This window comes from Triturus cristatus, chromosome 12 (genome assembly GCF_964204655.1).
Source record: "Triturus cristatus chromosome 12, aTriCri1.1, whole genome shotgun sequence".
In the NCBI taxonomy this organism is placed as follows: Eukaryota; Metazoa; Chordata; class Amphibia; order Caudata; family Salamandridae; genus Triturus; species Triturus cristatus.
Window position 1 is genome coordinate 590,727,750 of NC_140595.1, and position 18,509 is coordinate 590,746,258.

An 18,509-nucleotide genomic window follows, 5' to 3' on the forward strand; every position below is an offset into this window, starting at 1 on the left:
TGAGGCGAAACGCTTGATCAAGTGAAAGCTACGAGTGGCTGTGAGCCATGCTGCATTGAGTGAAGATTCAGAAAGAATAGCCTTTGTATGTATGTGTACTTAAGGGTCAATGTTACCAACACTAACCTATTTAAGCTGGGGTGCTCCCAAAGAACCTTCCATCATTACTTGCCTTCAACAACAGCAAGTTGGGAAGGCAACTCAAAGGGGATCAGAGTATTTACATATGGAACTTTTTTCTTCTCCAACAGGAATATGTTCACTCTAACAACAAAAAACTCTCACTTTCAGTCCTCTGGTCACATTTAACCATGGGAAACTTACATCAAGCTTTTTTAGAGTAGAGGTTGGTTTGTTTACAGCGCGTGAATGACCACGGCAAATGTTTGTGGCTACCCACAAATTTAGAACTTAGTTCTTATTACATGAATTTTCGATTTCCCCCGCCTTCTGACACTCCTTATTTTCAGTTTTAAACCTCAACTTCCATCTGCGAAAAACTCTTCCATACAATGACATTTGGTGACCAACACATTTGGAGAAACCAATTCTGTGAATCATGATCTGGGCACATGGTTTTGGATGCTCATAAGGCAAACCTTGCTGTACAAAAACATTTGTGAATTTGGCTCTTTGCTATTGTTAGAAATATCTGAATAATGCCTGCCTGTTTAGCAGTGACACTACCATTAATTTATCACTGTACTCTGAGAATTTGCTTGGAACAGTTGAAGTTAAGCAGGTGTTTTCTGCTGGGATGGGCTACGTGTGTATGTCAGAATAAGTGAGGCACCAAGTTTGAGGTAAACACATTTTTTTTTTTTTTTTTTTAAGTAGAAGGGCAGACTGGATGGTTGACAAAGACCACCAGTTACACAAGGATGTTCTAAGGCCCATTGCTTTCCAACAAAAATACACATGCACATTTTCCAGGTGTCCCTGGAGTCTCATGTGAGCACTGCTTTGTCCTTTTGTCCTCACCGTCAGTTCAAAATAGTTTGAGATTAGTACCCCTAATACTTCTTTACTATCAAAGCATGTCAACTCCTTTACCATCACCAGCTAGAAAGCAGGGTGACAGGTGTCTGTAATCCTTGCTCGTCTTTGAGAGATGTCCTTGTTTGAATAGTCATATCTCTCTGTGAGCTTTTGCTTAGCATGTCGGAAACGACAAAAAACATAAGTAGGTGTTCTATCATATAAAGCTTCAGGCTTGCTCCACCAGTTACCTCGATAAAGGCTTAGAAGGGTGTGAGAAGATGTTGTAAGCAGTAGGTAAGAATGGAAATACTTTCTGGAAAAATATTCTTGTGACTTTATTTATTCGCCGTAACATTCATATTTTTTTGATAGTTTTCAACTTCAAGCTTTAGCACTTTTGAAGAAGATCAACTGACACTGGACGCCGCGCCACACACCTGTGATTGTTGCAGGTCTTTAAAAGATACCAATATGTGAGCCTTACATAGTCAGCCTTTTTGTGAAAGTGCTGTTAGCGTGTCGCATACAGAGGGCGTCCAGATTCATGAGATGTTTTTCGGGCAGGCACTTGAAATTATTTGCATTGTGACTAATTGTATTTATATATATATGCTGTGTGGTTGTACTGAAAATCTGGTAGGAGCTCGCATTACTCCTTGCATTACTAGGATTGTAGAACTAGGAAGCGTGTTATTGGCAGTATGCACATGTGCATATTTGTCCTTGTGGATATTTCTGTACGTTTGTTGGTCTTTGTGATGCGTAGGTATGTTTCTCGTGTGCATTTGTATGTACACGTGTGTTTCTCTGTGCTCGTGGTGAGTGCTTAAAGTGGAGAAGGGCTCGACAGCTCTCAGGAAGCTCCCGCGTGTCTCTCTCGCTCGCCCTGCTCTTCAATGTATCACTGACCCGACTAAACCAAAGGCCGACCTCGGTTCACTTACAGTGAATTAATAGAGGCAGCTCTTTCATTTATAGCATTAGAGGGATTTCAGAGCGCGGACAGGCCGGACTTCTCCCCATTACCTGGGATTTCATGGCTACTAAGGCAGCGCCACGGCCGCCTCGTTCATTGCCCGCCACAGGCAGGCCTGGTTGCACCTCTTGAGAGAAGGCTTCCTTTTCGCCCTCCCTCCTCATCTTAGCACACAGCATTCTTACCAACGGATGATTTTTGTTCCCCCCTCCTCTCTTGGTTTCATCTTTTGCCACTATACTCAGGGTAGCTGCCTCCCTCCATGTCAACCTGGACACTGTTTCCGGGCCCCAGCTTTTAGCCAACAAATCAGTATTATACTATTAGGTGATTGGAAATAAACCAAGGCGGCAATACCCAGAATGCATTGGGCCATTACAGTTTGAGTCTACCAATATACGGGTGGGGATGCCCCAAATCCTGTCCAAACAGCCATGCAACAGCCATGTTTGTTGTGAAATCTGTGAAAAGCTTTTTCTCCTCCTCAGGCAAGCAGAGACCTGGGGTACTCTGAAGACGTGTGGGGTTGATTTTTTTGCACTTTGATTGTTGGACTACCACCCATCCTATAACTCTCCAGTACTGTATTTCATTTCCTACTTCGTTTCCATATTATGTTTGTTTCAATGACTCCCGCTCCCAACATTTATCAATAGCCTTGTCACACTGAGCTAAAAAGCCTTCAACAACTAATGATTCCAGCTCTTCACCCAGACTGGGTGTGACTCAAAGCTTTCACTTAGGAAGTCAGTGAAGCACACCCGCTCGCACTCTTTAGAACATTCAGGAATTTATGTCTCAAAGTCTAGATGGAATCTTCTAGCACAACACTACTAAGATGGTAAAACCATTCCAGCGGTCCATTGATTTCCCTTGATTTGATAGACTTCATCCCAAACATGGAATCTGGGCCTGGCTTGGAGTAACTAATTTGTTTGAAACTACAAAATATTCTGAGAAATAGAACCAGTTTACTGTACTTAGGAACTTGACAACACTAAATTCCAAAGTCGCATTGAGTTCACTAACCCGGCCAAAAGCATCAGCTGCATATGGTCACTGTGAAGTTTACATGCGAGCGGTGGCACCTTCTTTGTTTATGTGAGGCATCCACACTCTATGGACTGTTTGCCCAACCTAGTCTTTTGCTACAGCTGTTTTTTTGGGTCCTACAAAGTTCTGTTTAGTGTCAGACTTGAAGCCTGTCTTACCTGGCTATTTAGAGCTGTTTTTGTAGGTTATGTTTAGATCAATCTTGGTGGTTATTTTCACTGGTTGCGCTGAGCAACATTTTGAATTTATGCAACACTTTCTGCCTTAGTGTTTTGCCAGAGCCTTTCTGTAGCTCCCTTGCAACAGCCCTAGTAATCCGGGTGAGAAGCAGCACTTGTAACTTGTTGTGACTTAATCCAGCGGTGCATCTAGCCACTTCGTGTCCCAGTTTTCCAGTTACATTCAACACAATCGGATGAATTGGTGCTTTTCGATCTTTCTTAGCTTTTGTTTCTAAGTGATATACACAGTTTCTCTTTGTTGTTCGTTGAGCTGGTAATGGCTGGGCCTGTTCTGTTTCAGAGTAAGTAGATTTGTCTTTTTCATATTATTACCAATTGTCTGGTCCAGATACCAACTGGCTTTAAAGATGCCAGGGAGGTAAAAGGCCGTATATATTTGAGAGACTTGTTCTCCTTGCCTATTAAAACGGCACCAGTGCAACATCTTGGCAGAAATCTTACTAAAGATATTTACTCTTCCCATTGACTACAGAGCTTTCCAGCCTTGGTTTCTACTTTTCTGGGATCACAGCTTCGAGTTTTGCATAAGAACTGTGCCCTACAGATACACAGTCATGTTAGAAGATGCAAACCAATCCCATGTGCCACCACACACTTCCCCAGTTACCCTAACCACCAACCCAAGGATCCTCAGCGACGGCCCATCTAGGGATCTTCTACCGGACCATTTCCAATTCCACCCATGGAATATTTAGATCAGCCTATTACAAGTAGAACCCTTTTTGATAATAAAGGGGAAAAGAACAGCGTTGGATGTGCTGCGTTCATAGAAAAACAAATACACAAAAAAGATAATTAAGAGCGACAAAGCAAAGGAAGAGTGTCTTACCGAGAGTCGGAGTCATGGGTGGCATGGTATTGTTGGCATCTAGCTGATATCCGCCAATGATGTACTGTGAATCAGAGGAGGTGTTGTCCATTTTTAAGTTGGGCAGGCTCATATTTTGAGCCAGGTAGTACTGGTAAAGCTCAGCTTCAGCTGGTGAAGGTAGACTACTGAGGCCCATGTGCCGGTTGTGTTGTATTTGGGTCATGTTTTGCTGCAGCAGCATCATATTGTGCATGTGCTTCTCGCTGGTCATGTGGATGCGCAAGTTCCTCGCTACGTTGGTCTCATAGTCGCACACCTCACATCGCCACGTTGGTTTGGTTTTTGGTTTTGTCGGGGAGGGAGCCCCGCAGGTGTTGCCAATGTTTGCAGCTGCTGCTGCTGCCGCTGCCGCTGCGGCGGCAGCAGCAGCAGCTGCCACTGCAGCACCTGTGTTGTGGCTGAAGACTTGTTCACCCCCTCCATTCTGCAGGTTCTGCATGTTGTTGAGATGCTTGTCAGACTGCATATGAATACTGAGGTTGCCTTTGGTAGTAGTGGAGTAATTACAGACCTCACATCGGAAAGGTTTGTAACCACACGTATAGCTTTCACCCCGTGCTAGGCGTGGGTGAGGCTGTCCAGACTTGCAGTAGACACAAGAGCCGCCAGGCTCAGGGTGCTTCTCCTTCATGTGTGCCTCCAGTGTCTGCTGGTACTTGTAGTGCCAGTTACACTTGGGGCATTTTAGCGTTTTACATGAGTTACGAGAATGCATCATGGTCATGTGCCCACCCAGGGAGCGTGAGGAGCCCAGGACTGTGTCACATTTAGGGCACTCCACACCACTCCCAGAGGGGCACTCTCCCACCCCCAGCTCACAGGCTATGCCAGCGTGCTGGGGGTGGGAGAGGCAGCTCCCATCGTCCACTTCTGCACTATCATTTGGTTCTGGAGTTGTGGCATTGTCTTTGTTGGCACGGTCTTCAGCCAGGTTCAACCTGTGGCTGCCTTCTGCCAGGCCGGCACCAAAGCCATCTGTGTTAAAGCTTGAAAGGTTTCTCCCGTTTGCACCCTCATAGACAAAGGAAGAAGTAGAATTCGAACTGGGAGAGGCCGTGCCCTTCAACAAAGGCTGGGGCACATTAGGCATTAAAGAAGAGTTAGAAATACTTTGGTTTGAGAGAGCCACATCCTTGTTGCCTAACGACAAGGCCCCAGACTCCTGCTGGAGCCTGACCTGCAAATCATCTTCCAATTCATTCGGAAATAGTTCTTTGCAAGACCCATCTTCTTCCTCCTCCATCATCATGTCCTCTTCCTCCTCCATTTCTTCCTCCTCCTCTTCCTCTACTTCTTCATTTGGCCCTGACTTTCCCAAGAAGTTCCCTTGGTGGTCTACCTCCTGCTGCTTCCCCCCCTCCACTGGCCCGGACTCCTTCCCTTCAAGGGTTTTGGTAGGACTAGAAACCAAAGGGCCCAAAGATACTGAGGTAACAGGAGTTTTCAGAGCGGAGCTTGTCAAGCCACCAAGGTTCAAAAGGGCACCGGATGGTAAAACACCCGGCTGGGACGGATCCCCTCCACTGTGTGAGCCTTCTGAGTCTTTGAGAAGGGATAGACTAGCCTGCAGTGCTTCATCGCCTTCCATTCGAATGCCACTAAATTTCCCATAAAAACTGTGTCCGGGGCCAAGGAGGTTAGCCGTAGAAACTAAGGGATGCTGAAATGTTTTGTTTTTTGGTTCTAGAAAGCTTATGAGGGGTTCTTTGTCTTCACCTATGCCTTGGATGATAGCGGAGATGTTCTTATTGCTAAGAATTTTCCGCTCGTCCTCACTTAATGTCATCCTGTGGTCATGCACGGCATGCGTCACAAATGACCGGACATATCCAAAGGAAAGCTTGCACAAAAAACACATCAAGATGGGCTTTTTCTTGCCATACAGGACAAAGCTGTCGAACTTGGACAGGTCCACATTGTTGGGAACATCTTTGGATACACAAGAGCTTTTGGCAGAACCATCGCTGTTCAGGTAATCCTTGTTGCTTTTATGCCGCACATCAAACACTCGGAAGCTATGCAAGACAGGGCTGATGCCAGGCAGGGCTGAGGTATTGGGGAATGACTGGTCTGAGCCTTCAAACCATTTCCCAAATGATGAGGCTATGTGGAAAGTGTTGATGATCTGTGGGTAGGCTGGAGCCGACGATGAAGCGTCCCCGGTTTTGCAACCTGCATTCGCCAATGAGTTCATGTAGAGTGAAGGGAGGTCCCCGCTAGTGCTGTCAGTGCCACCCTCGCCCTGCATCAACCGGGTGACATTGTCAACAATGTAGGCAGAACCATCAGGCTGGTAGACTATTTCTCCATCCAGGTTCTCCACATCACTCTCCTCTTCGCCATCGTCACTGGAGTCGCTTCCACTTTCCTCCCTTATCGAGAGAGTTGGGCGGACGCATGGACAGTGGTGCTCCATGTAATTTTGTAAACTGGCAAAACGGGCTGAACATTCGTTGCAGCTAACCTCCTGGTTGGCAGGCTCGTGTTGAGTGCCCCCTTGGCTGCCACAGTCCGATAGGTGCTCATTGAAGGACGCCCTTAGGCTCTCCATGGACCCCTGATTTTCAGCAGTTGACTGCTCCATGCTGCTGCATTTGTCAGGGTGGCGAATGCTGCCGAGTTCGGTCCACTGTGGGTGCGGGGGGACGCTGCACCCATTGTCCTTGCCAGAGACGACACAGGAGTCACAGCCTTCCATGGTGCGGCCAGCCCGGAGTTTTCATTGCCCCCAGTAGGTCTTGTACCTGAAATGACAAAACCAAGAGGAGGGGGTCATTAGAACATGATTTCTTAGAGTGCACCTTAATATTGTTACAACTGCCCACCACTGGGCAGAACACTTTTATGCAACACCCAGCTCAACATACGCCGTGTGCAGCCTCCTTCCCATAGGTCACTCCTATGGACCTGGGGAAACAGCTGTTATACTAGACAAAGCACTGCTGACATATCTCTCCACCAGCCAACCCGATACACTGATCTGTAAGTTATTTAGCTCAATACAAAAACAATTATTGGCGAAGCAAAGAGATTTTGGTTTAAAATTCTAAAGCATGCCATGTAAGCACAATACATAGACACAAAGGCTTACTGTATTGAAGGCTACCTGTTGTAAAGTAGTCCCTCATGCAGTTATGTGTAAGTACTGGAATAGAGGTTGAAGGATACATCCAAACAGCCAGTAGCACCAAGCAAGAGATTAATAATTCACTGGGCACAGTATAGACATAATTGACAAAGTTTCAAGCCTATGGCTGAAAGTAGATGGTCAAAGAAAGCCAATGGTTGAAAGGGGGCAAGCCCAAGCCAAGCACTATATCTATACAGTAAGCAATAAGTCTGCTTGACAGCTAAACTGTCTTAACCAAGACAAAATGAAAATGTAAAGAATTCTAAAGAGGGACAACAAAGGGACAGTGGGCCTGAACATAGCAAAAAGAGTTCTGCTATTTTAACCATTAAATGTAGAATCAGGTAAAAAATAAAGCTACCTTTATATCTCTTTAGTATAAGAAAGTTGAAAATCTGCATTATTTGGCTCAGAAGTAGAGAACAGCTCCAACTCGTAATGATGGCACATTGTGCAGATTATAGTTAAACTAAAACCCACCTCCTTCGACAATACCTGCCCCAGGTGAACTACACTACGTGGTATATTTCCCGACCACTCAACACTGTATCCCCAGTGATATGAATAGCATCCCGTAGAAGTTCAGCTAAGTAAATGATCACGGTGACACTATGTAACCTGTACTTGAAACTGTGCTACTCAGCCCTTAATGTATCTCCTCATCACATCCCTCTACACTATGTATGACACTCAAGTGCATCTTGGAGCTAAGTTCTCAGATTGAGTGGTTCTGATAACACAATAAACCCGATTATATTTTTATATTATTTGATAGCATTCATCTTCATAGATGAACCTCATGATTTCCAAGGACTAAGTCATCTCTGTAATTTCAGTGTTATCAATCAATTGGAACTACAGGGAGTAGTTCAAAGGGAAATATACAAGTGCTGGTACTCAGTATCCCAGAGTACCTGTTTGCCTTTGGGAAGTGCCTGTACCCTCCTACTGAAGGTATTGGCCTCTGCTGGTCAGTGCGGGTGCTTTCCCTTTAAAATTAAGGAAGAGAAGGTACTGAGAAGTTAACGCTCTAGGCCCATTTAAAACACCGACTACAGCATTAAGCGCCTCATTCCTATTCCCAATATAGTGATAAAATAGGACCCAATGGTGTTTGCCCCTGGGTCTTACATGTGGCGCCTTTAATGGGTAAATCACAACTTGCACTGAGGCCAAGGTTGTTACATAGGCCATTTCTTCCGTGTCCTCCCTGGAGGAAATAGAGCATTCGAGAAACAGTGCAGGGTACAGTGCGCAAACATGGTCTCAAAAGTTGTTGCACATGGTATTCCACAATACACAGGAACTAACTCTGATCTGGCGCAAATACCGACCCGATACCGTGTGGTAATAATGGCTCAGATATTTTTGGAGTTAGATATTTGAAAAGCGATAAAGTAACCAGCTCATTAAATCAGGGCGATAGACTATTTTGATCCAGACCGTGATGGGAAACCATGTCCACAAAACACGGCTGGAAAAGAGGGCCGGCCCGAGGTGGGCAGAGCCTAAGGGTTAACAGCCGCATGGTAAAATCAATGCCATGAATGCATGGCAAGTTCCAGGAACGGAAAGGCTGCGATGGATAAAGGAGCGAACGGCGTTAAGCTTGCACTGGGGACTTGTTTATTGACGAGAAAGTCGTTCCCCCTCCTCGGGGCAAGTCCGACCAGAGAACCGGGAAACACTTATCAATTAATTGGCAGCCTGCCCCCGCCTGCATCTTTAGTAATCCTTCAGGAACCACTTGGGCGAGGCACCAGCGCGCCCTCTGCTGGGGAATCTAGCGCTGCGCATTTACGCCACAAGCTCTCAGAGGGGCGTGCCCTGTGCGCGCGGTCTACGATTCCAGGAAGCGCCCAATAAGGAGCCCCGTGTCCGGGAGGGGGGAGTAGTCTTTTGCTAGCCCTGCTGTCACAAGGGCCCTAATGTTAGGAGAGTTCGACTGCCCTTTAAGCACTGGTATCCAGTGGCACTAGTGTCGCCACAGCCCCCTGTGTCCCCAAGCCTTCTTCCTGTACCCCTCCCCTACAATCTTCGCGGTACTTAAAGCTTATTGAAAGGAGCAGTTCCCCTTTTCTCATCTGTACATTTGAAAGCACTAGTTTCCGTAGAAAAGAGGAAATTAGCTGTTGGTAAAGATTTTTTTTAACCCATTTGCAGGGTAAACGGAGACCAGATCAATAGCAACATCAGATATGTGGGGGAGGGAGTTGGGGTTGTGTTAAACTATGGGGTGCATGGACGAGCAAGGTTTAGTTGAAGGGTGGTAAGGGGGTACTACATATATTCATCCCAGGTCCACTGACTCAGTCTTACCCCCCATCCTCCCAGACAAGCCCTCCCCTGACATCACCCCTCCCCCCGTGCTCACAAGCGAGTCAATAAGGGGAAGGTAGTTCTTACTTAAGAAAGCAGAAGTCAAACTCGTCAGGTCGATCAGGACTCTGTCTGTAAACATGGTTTCCCGTAAAATCAATGATTTTCAGTTATAGAGCGCAGGCTAAGAAGTCTGCCGGGCCCCGGGTTTCCGTCAGTCAGCGGGTCCCAGGGCTTCTGTCCGCCGCAGTCAGCAGCCATTTACAGTCTATCACCTGCCACGGCAGCGCTTGTGCTCTGGTCAGTGAAGACATAGTGAGCGTGCTCAACACTGGGTCCCGCTGCTGCTGCCCCCGTCTCTACTGGACTATCAACCACTTCCAGTATACTCTCAAGCAGCCACACACTCAACGTCAGGCCCGCTTCCAGTGTCTCAACTTCAGCCTATTCTCAAAAGGCACATGCTCAGTATGGGTCTGTTGCCATTACTCTCATTTCTGATGAAACTCAACCATTCGCAGGCACAACCATGGGCTTGCTGCCATTGCTTTCACCTCCATTGTACTCTCAACGAGCCACACACTCAACATCGGGCCCACTGCCAGTCTCAACTCCAGCCTATTCTCAAAAGTCACATGCTCAATATAGGCCTGTTGCCTTCGCATGCTGCAGGTTCAATACCAGGTTCTCTTCTATAGCTCTAACCTACTCTCCTACACTCAAGTAGCCACACCGTCAACACTGGGGCTGCTGGCATTGTTCGAGCCTCCTCGTGTATGCTCAACTAGCCACGCTGTCCACACTTGTACAGTGCCCATTGTTCTTGTCTTCACTCTACTCTCATAACCAGCCACAAGCTCACCATCTGTCCCTCTGCCATAGCGACCACCTCCTCTGTACTCTCAGCCAGCCATGCGCTCATTGGCCCCTCTACCGTTGCTCAACATGTGATTGTTCTCTGTTGCTCCCACATCCTATTTCGGATCTCAATCGGTCACCTGCGACTTTAGCAACTCCTGCAAGATTGCTGCTACCTCACCAAACCTGCAAAGCATTGGACTACATTACCTCTCATCTTTTCAGTACTCTTCTTAACCTGTAGTGATTTGCAGCCAAAGGCTGAAATGGGTGGGAACCAGTGGGAGGCTGTTCCTCCATTTTGTCTTTTTCGTTTTTAAAGAACCATTCAAATTCCTTTTATATTAGAACCTGTCATGGATTTTGCTTGTTCACGCAGGCCCACAGTTTGAAGCAGATGTAGGAGGCTGTGGCCTACCAGTTTATTTTCATTGTCATTACAGCAAACTCCCTATTCCGTATTCCTAGCAGGGCAAAGTCTTTTATTCCAGGTGGAGAAGGTAGCTGGCTTTTATCACACCTCCTAGCACTTCGATGCAGTCTTCAAGCTCCCACTGCGAGGTAATTAAGAGACAGACCCGTTATCAATATCTTAATATTATTATAAATAATATGTAAGTTAATGGAGGTTTGCGACCATAGCAGTCAGAAGCCACTGAAGACATGTGTTGCAATATAAAAATAAGCACTTTCAAAGCCAAAAGGTACAGCATTGAGTACCAGCCTTTTGTCAATGCTTGTTTTGTTGTGGTTTTTGTACAACTGTGTTTTTGAGGAGCTGCCAGACCCTCACCCCCAAAAACATAACCACTGGCTAAAACCAAAGCATTTTCTGGGTCTCAATAAATACACATTGCTATAGTAATTCCTGGCACTGAAGTAAACTATTTTGTGTGCAGGTGTGTCCCTTGTGAGAGATGGAAAAGCCGTCATTCACGGTGAATTTATCAAATGGCTGAAGTGATCTGCCCCACTGCTGCATGCTGTAATGGGTGGAAGAAAGAGTGAATTACCCAACAGCGGTTCAAAAGATGAAGAGGGCTGACTGAAAGCTCCAATAAGTATTTTGTATATTTTACAAAAATCTAATGGTCTTGGCTAACACTAAAACTATTAACAATGGCAATCCAATAGGTCTGGCTTAATGTGCCAATGCGTGGATATTCAGGCATTAACAAACGCCATTTATTACATTGCAGCCTATGCTACTAACACTGCCGATGCTGAGGAAAAGTAGCAAACAAAGGATTGCTTCCAAAGTAGGATTCATATAGGAGATAAAACATTAAAAGTTTCATAGGGTATGAAAGTTGAGTCTATTTTTCACATGGAAAATAGGATATGGTGGATTGACTTCTCCCTTTTCATGCACCACCTACAAAACTTTCACCCCCTGTACACATCAGCTAGCTTGGGCACCAAGGATATCTAAAAACGCCAGAATTCCCATTAAAAATATCTTAGATACATGCCTTGACTCACTGGTTAAGCTTATCTACTGAAGTTCGTAACTCCGATGTGCTTGCAGCTTGCCACTGATAGCTGCTGACTGTGTCATGGCTCTCGCCTCCTGGTTCCCTCAACAAGCAGCTGGGTCGGTTTCTGGCATTCAACCAGATGTACTCCAGCTCAAATACCCATCCTCCAGCCTGTCAATGCTACTTCCTCATATGTGTGTTGGCATCAGCTGGCTTTGTGACTTGCACTTGACCTTCAGATAGTTCTTTTTTTCACCCAATATCACTAGGTATGCTACGATTAGTGGTTTAGCTTTCTCATTCCAAGTATGGGCCTACAAGTCCCAGCATCCTTAGTGCTGAAGCTCAGTAAGTGTTGTCACCTTCATTATCTAGGACAGTGGACTGATGTGCTCACCTTCTGACCACTCTTCTGACGTCCTCAGTATTTTGATATGGAGCAGACGGGTTTGGCAATGGTCAACTACCAAATCACTTGGTGAGTGACCTTACAGTGAACTTGCGCTTCATAACACAGCGCAGCACAATGTGATATGCTTGGCTACAGCGGCTTCCTACCAGCCAGACCGAAAAGACACTGCACCTATAGCCAACTCTAACTCTCTGTTGTGGTCACCAGAATGTGCATTGGCTCGCTCTGCACCTCGCGCTGGTACTTTTCCTTCCAAAGTCTGGCATCATCCACCTACCAAGAACCTTTCACACCGTTCCACCAAAAGCAAGGACTCTCAGATTTGTCACATACATTTCTGCAAAAATGTAGCTTAATTCAGCAGAACGCTGACATTGTTACTTTTATGTGGAAACAGTGTCGCCCTTGCTAGCATAAATGACATTGACTCTGGTATTTCTTCAAGGAAACCATTACATTCTGAATTTTTATGGGGAAGACAATATTTAAGAAGTGTGAAGTAGCGCCAAATGCGAGCAGCATCTTCTCCCTGCTAGCACATGACAAAATAACTTTATCTAGCCATGCCTCAGCCCTGATCTTTGTAGGACCCGTCATGGACGACAGCCATTAAAAAGTGTGTGTGGTGCCGGCTGTCTGGTTTGGTATATAAACCTCCACCAGAACTACAATCTTGCTAACACATCCAGTGCAGTATGGGTGCTTGGCTAGTCAAAATGCTGATGCCTCTGAAAAGCTGGTAGGGCTGGATATGAATCAGTCAAGTAAGGTCCAGGCCACATATGCAGCACATTAGATCATTCATTAAGCCTTTAATGCTCTTGAGATAGGTACTCTTAAACAGCCCCTCCAAGAGCAGGGGATTATAGGGAAAAGAGGGAGGGAGCGAGAGCTCTGAAGTTTCTCAGGGCCATGCATGAATAGCACGCTCTGCCCATGTCTCAAACAGACCAGGTTTGTGGGTCTTGTAGTTTCGATTGTATAATGGGATAAACAGGACAACAAATTGCAAATAAAAAAACTGGAAGAATTACTTACTCATTGAACTGGGGAACTTAGAGCTCTGGGGACAGGATGGACAAGGTGAGTAAATAAGAGTGGTGATTAAGGAAACAAAGGCCTTCCGACAGAGTCACACTCAGTGGCGTCCCTAGACTAGCTGTCAGCAACTGGCACTATAAGCATTTGGCGCCCTGCTAAATTTGGCACACATGTCAATCATCTAGTTCCAACATATGGATGACACGAGGCTCCACTGGTCTGACTAGGACAGAAGTCAGCGGCAGGTGTAAGCAGGCCATCCGACTCCTGCTGTTGTATCACTCATGTCAGGAAGACATCATGCTTTTAATCCTGGACATCAATGTAGAAAATCAGTGCATTTTAGGAGATGTGGATTAGGCTTCCTCCACTGAACCAACTATACTACTGAATTTATAAAAGGAAAGCCAGGACTGGATGAGTGGTGTCCAAAGACATCTGGTAACTATTTCTGACCCACTTCGGCTAAAGAATGTGTTGCGGGGAACATAGGAGTAGGACCACCGTTAGCTCCATGTGGTCAGGACACCACTTTTAGAATCCTGGAGTTTTCTCATACAAATCATTGCTATCAGGGCGTTCAGTTCTACTGTTTCAATGGCACCAAACCAAGACTACATCTCCCAGAACACATCAGGTTATCAAATGAAATAACAAACATTGGTGCCTTGACATCATGTTGAGAGATGTCCTGACTAGTTGAGGGTGAGGAAACACAGGCGTTCTCGCGGGATTTCACCAGATCAAAAGGGAGCGGAGGGGCAATGCAACATGGGCCATCTGAGGGCATCTCGCCGGGGCAGGAGGGAGCAAAGGGTGAGGGAGCACAGACCGTATGCTAGATTCTCACTGGGACAGGAGGGAGTGTAGGGTGTGAAAACACGGAACTTCTGCCAGAATTCGACCTCAGCGAAGTACGAAGGACACAGGGTTTGGGACAGACTTCCACCGGGACAGTACAGCTGAGGAGTGAGAAGAAGACACCACTTGGGCAGGAGAGAGGGGTGCAGTATGTCCAATAGACCTCTACAAGGGCAGGAGTCCATGCAACAAGCAGGTGGTGCTTGCGATGAAAAGGAGGGGGCTGGCAGAGAAATTAGCATAGGGGAAAGGCAGGGCATGGAGCCCGCTGCTGCCATGGATGTTTGGAAATTAAATCTGAACAGCCGTACTGTGTCATTTGAAAATTGTTAATTAGCAGAGGGTTAATTAGGCAGGCTTTGTCACAAGAAGCTTCTTGGCAGAGGACCAAAGCTGAAGCAGGCACTGAAAGAATGCAGGGGTAGGGGGCATCCCGCCAGGGAGGGTGGCGGACACGTGGGACGAGTCCATGAATGAAGTCTGTGTCTGTCAATCGTGGGACGAGTCAATGAATGGGGCTGGTGGTTCTCAACTGCGTATGAAGCTGAAACTGATGCACGGTGGGGGAGCATAGGGAAGTTGAGAAAAATCAACCAGGCCTGTTCCTGTAAAAGATCCCCCCCCCCGCCCTCCACCCTCCATGTAAGATTTGCAATGCCCTGTGGGGGATTACTCCGTTTACAAAAAAGCCTAGGGTCAATTAAAGTCCAATAGGTCTGAGACGGAGTCAGTCACAAATCCAGCTCTGCCTGGAAACACTAGTAGGGATTCACCTCTGAGAAACCCCAGGCTGGACGGAGGAAGACAATTATGGGGGTTAAGAGCTGGATTAAAATTAAACTAGCCAAATAGGTAGCACATACCATCACATATAACTAGTCCCACGTAGAACGAGCTGCAAAACGGAGGAAGACAATTATGGGGGTTAAGAGCTGGATTAAAATTAAACTAGCCAAATAGGTAGCACATACCATCACATATAACTAGTCCCACGTAGAACGAGCTGCAAGCACACACCTCTCCAACCAAACATACAGGCTTTAATTCGCTGTGGACAGTTTGCATGCTGTGATACCACAGTACAGATGCTATATAATGTAACAATACATAACATGCTATATATAGGTGTGTTTGCACTTCATGTGTGGCAAAACACCTCAGCAGCAGGGGTGTAACACAAGCACCTCTGGCGCAACCCCCCCCACGTGGTTCTTTAGGGGGCCCTTTACGTCCCAAGGCCAGCAAATATCTGTGAGACTCAGGGGGCCCTCTTCACATTCTGCAAGGAGGCCTCATCACTTTACGTTACCCCGCAGCTCAGGAGCAGGTAGCTCTTTTATCCATGTTCACTCCAATAGACGTCAATTAGATGTAGCCACTATCCCCTTTGTAGCCCTGGCCTGAATTTGCTACCCCTAATCCCTAGGGAAGGGTTCTAAAACAGGCCAATCTTGTGATGCCACTGGCTGCCAAATGGTGTGTGATGTAGCTTATGCAACCTTTGTCATTTTGGTGAATTGACGTTACTGTGCACTATACACAGCTATCAACAGTAAAGCTAGTGCAGTGGCGCCAGAGCCCAATAGAATATGAATCCACTGCATGCCAGCCACGAGTGTCTTTTACTACCCAACAGGAGGTAGCAGAGGCCATATTAGTTGCTTGCGTTGGGCCCTATGGCTCCCTTGGTATAACACACACAACCTTACAGAATCACATCACCTCATTTGAAGGCCAAGGGATTGTTCAGAAGGCCAGAAAAATAGACTTCCACATGGAATCAGATAAGCATGTGCCAGGAAAAAATTATCCTCTGCCCAAAACACAGGCCAAGGTAAGACTAAAATAAGTAACATGTTAGCAAAACACTGGGCCTGGCTGCTTAAAATGGCAGAAAAATGGTGTGCATTGTGGCAATTTCGATTTTACTGTCCTCTGGGCAGTCTGGTCATTGATTATGTCATTACTGAGAAACAACAACATTTGATCAAAGCATTCATGTGCAGACCGCGAAGCCACCTCTCTGACCACAGCCATAGTAGACTGTGCGTACAGAGAAGAGAGTTAGACCACTTGGCCATTAAATCATCGATGCCAGCTGTCCATTCTCCCAGGCACAAATGGACCCCAAACAGCAGAGCCTTTGCAAGGAGACAGAGAGCCCAACAGGCATATCTCCTCAAGAATTACTGCCCAGCCATAGAATCATCGATCAAGCTGTTAAAGGAATAACAGACATGTTAAAACCATACACAAATCACTGGCTGATGCGAAGGTTTGCAAACAGCATTGAAGAAGCAACAGCTAAAGTATCCGATATGACCAAAGTGCAAAGTTCTACACTGCAGTTTTTGGGGTCGTTCAAACAAAAATGAGGACAGCCCTTGGAAACAAAGCTGTAGGTGAGAAACGAGTTAGAGAACACACTGACGAGATTTTAAAGGCCTCTGCCTTTGTACTTTACTAGCTACTTAAAGTGGCAATAACGTGCTCTGGGAATTCATAGACTGCAATTAAATAAACCAAAAAACTAGCATGGGTAAAACTAATAGGTCTGGCTTTTAATGTGATGTAGCATGTAAACAAAGGTATTCACAAATGCTGTCTACAGGTGATGAATGCACACATGCTATTTATCACAATAAAGCATGTTCTATTGGCTTTGCCAATGCTGGCGGAAAAGTAACAAACAAGGATTGTTTTCTGTACAGAACGCCTACAAGAGATACACATGCAATGTGACATTTGAATGGACTTTGCAGATGTAAAATGGTCCTTTGTGCAGTACGAAGGAAACACTTTCTGGAAAATGTAAAGGTACATCAAAGTCACTAGGTAGTGGGTAATACTCCTGTGTGTGCAGCAAAAGTCTTCCCTATGTGTATTTTAACCAAATGGTAACAATACATCTTGCAGACCATTGAGGTATGAAGTCAAACCTAACAAGCATTGGCAAAGTCAGCAGGTCTGGCGTTTATGTATAAAAAATGCAAACAGCATTTGTGCACGACAGTGTTGGCTTATTAAAGGCAATGTTTGCTTATCAGTGTATATGGAGAACTCTATAGGCAAAAAAGGACGCATGACTAAAATATTAAAGCCAGTCTTGCTCACCGTCCTCCCCGTTTATGACAATAGCCACTGTAATTCATCTACAAAACCCAAAGTGATTATGGCCAAGAGTGCAGCTGTCTCGAAGACCTATTGTATCCAATTCTTTAAAATGTAAACGAAATTAGTTTTGACCCGTCCCAGAGGATTATTTCTCTCTTACTTCATGGTATTGTCTGTTTGGTGTATCATTTCACCTCCTATGCAGTGCATACATTGCAAGAGGACTTATCATACATATCAAGCAATCCTTTAATCATGACACATTAATTTATTTAGCTCATAGATGCAACATATACCGAAAGCAAATATGTTTTCTTTTTTCACTGCAACTTTTTTTTTCATGTAGTCAGGACTCAAAAGGACAGACCAATTGGTGTTGTCAATGCTTGCTAGCAAGATGAACACACCACTCACTCAGCTCACAAGATAAGGGCAGTGCTGCTACGTTTTCACACTATGACCCTCATGTATCATTGCATGAGAAACCCAGCTCAAGTGGTCTAAGCAGCACTTCCAGACTTTAAAATGATACCATGGCATTACCAGGCAGGACCAGCTCACCGCTAACTGCTAACGTAGTCACCTCTGTCAGGCTTTGAAAAGATCCGTCAGGGCTATTACATCTCCAAGCCAGAACACTCATACCACGATCCAGAACTAGGACATCACCAGAAAAGGCTATGACATTACTAGCATACCAAAATACCAGCAAGACACATCACTACCTAAGTCCAGCACATTTCACCAATAAGGATTAACATATCATCAGTCAAAAATAGTATTAACCCAGGGAAGTTTAGTGCATCACAAACCAGGTTGCTTACATCACTAGCAAGGGCTAGAATATCACAAGACAGGAATAGCGAGGGCTAGTACATCTCTGCAGCAAAGGCTAGTGCACAACCAACCAGGTTTATTACAACCTATCAAGGTTAGGACATCACTAGCCAAGATTAGTACTTCACCAATTACAACTAGCACATCAAAAGTCAAGACAAGTGTATCGCCAAACAAAGCTAGTGCTTTACTAGCCTAGCCTAGCACATAACCACAACAGCAAATGAGACTAGCACTTTCCTCTGCCAGGCTAGCATACTAGCATAGCACCAACAAAGGCTAACATATCTCTAGTCAGGGTTATTAGCACATAGTTGAGCCAAGTCAGATTGAAGA

At 45.6% G+C, this 18,509-nt stretch overlaps 1 protein-coding gene across 3 annotated transcripts in view; it reads right to left on the minus strand.

Annotated features, from left to right (window-relative positions):
* Positions 1 to 18,509, minus strand: part of ZFHX3 (zinc finger homeobox 3) — a 338,436-nt gene that overhangs the window by 228,604 nt on the left and 91,323 nt on the right. For 2 of the 3 annotated variants that reach the window (XM_085638006.1, XM_085638004.1), the window contains exon 2: positions 4,082 to 6,867. In XM_085638006.1, the coding sequence (XP_085494132.1) occupies positions 4,082 to 6,821 (2,740 nt within the window). In that variant the 5' untranslated portion in view covers positions 6,822 to 6,867. The remainder of the gene's footprint in view (positions 1 to 4,081; positions 6,868 to 18,509) is intronic. The other variant, XM_085638005.1, reaches the window with a different exon arrangement.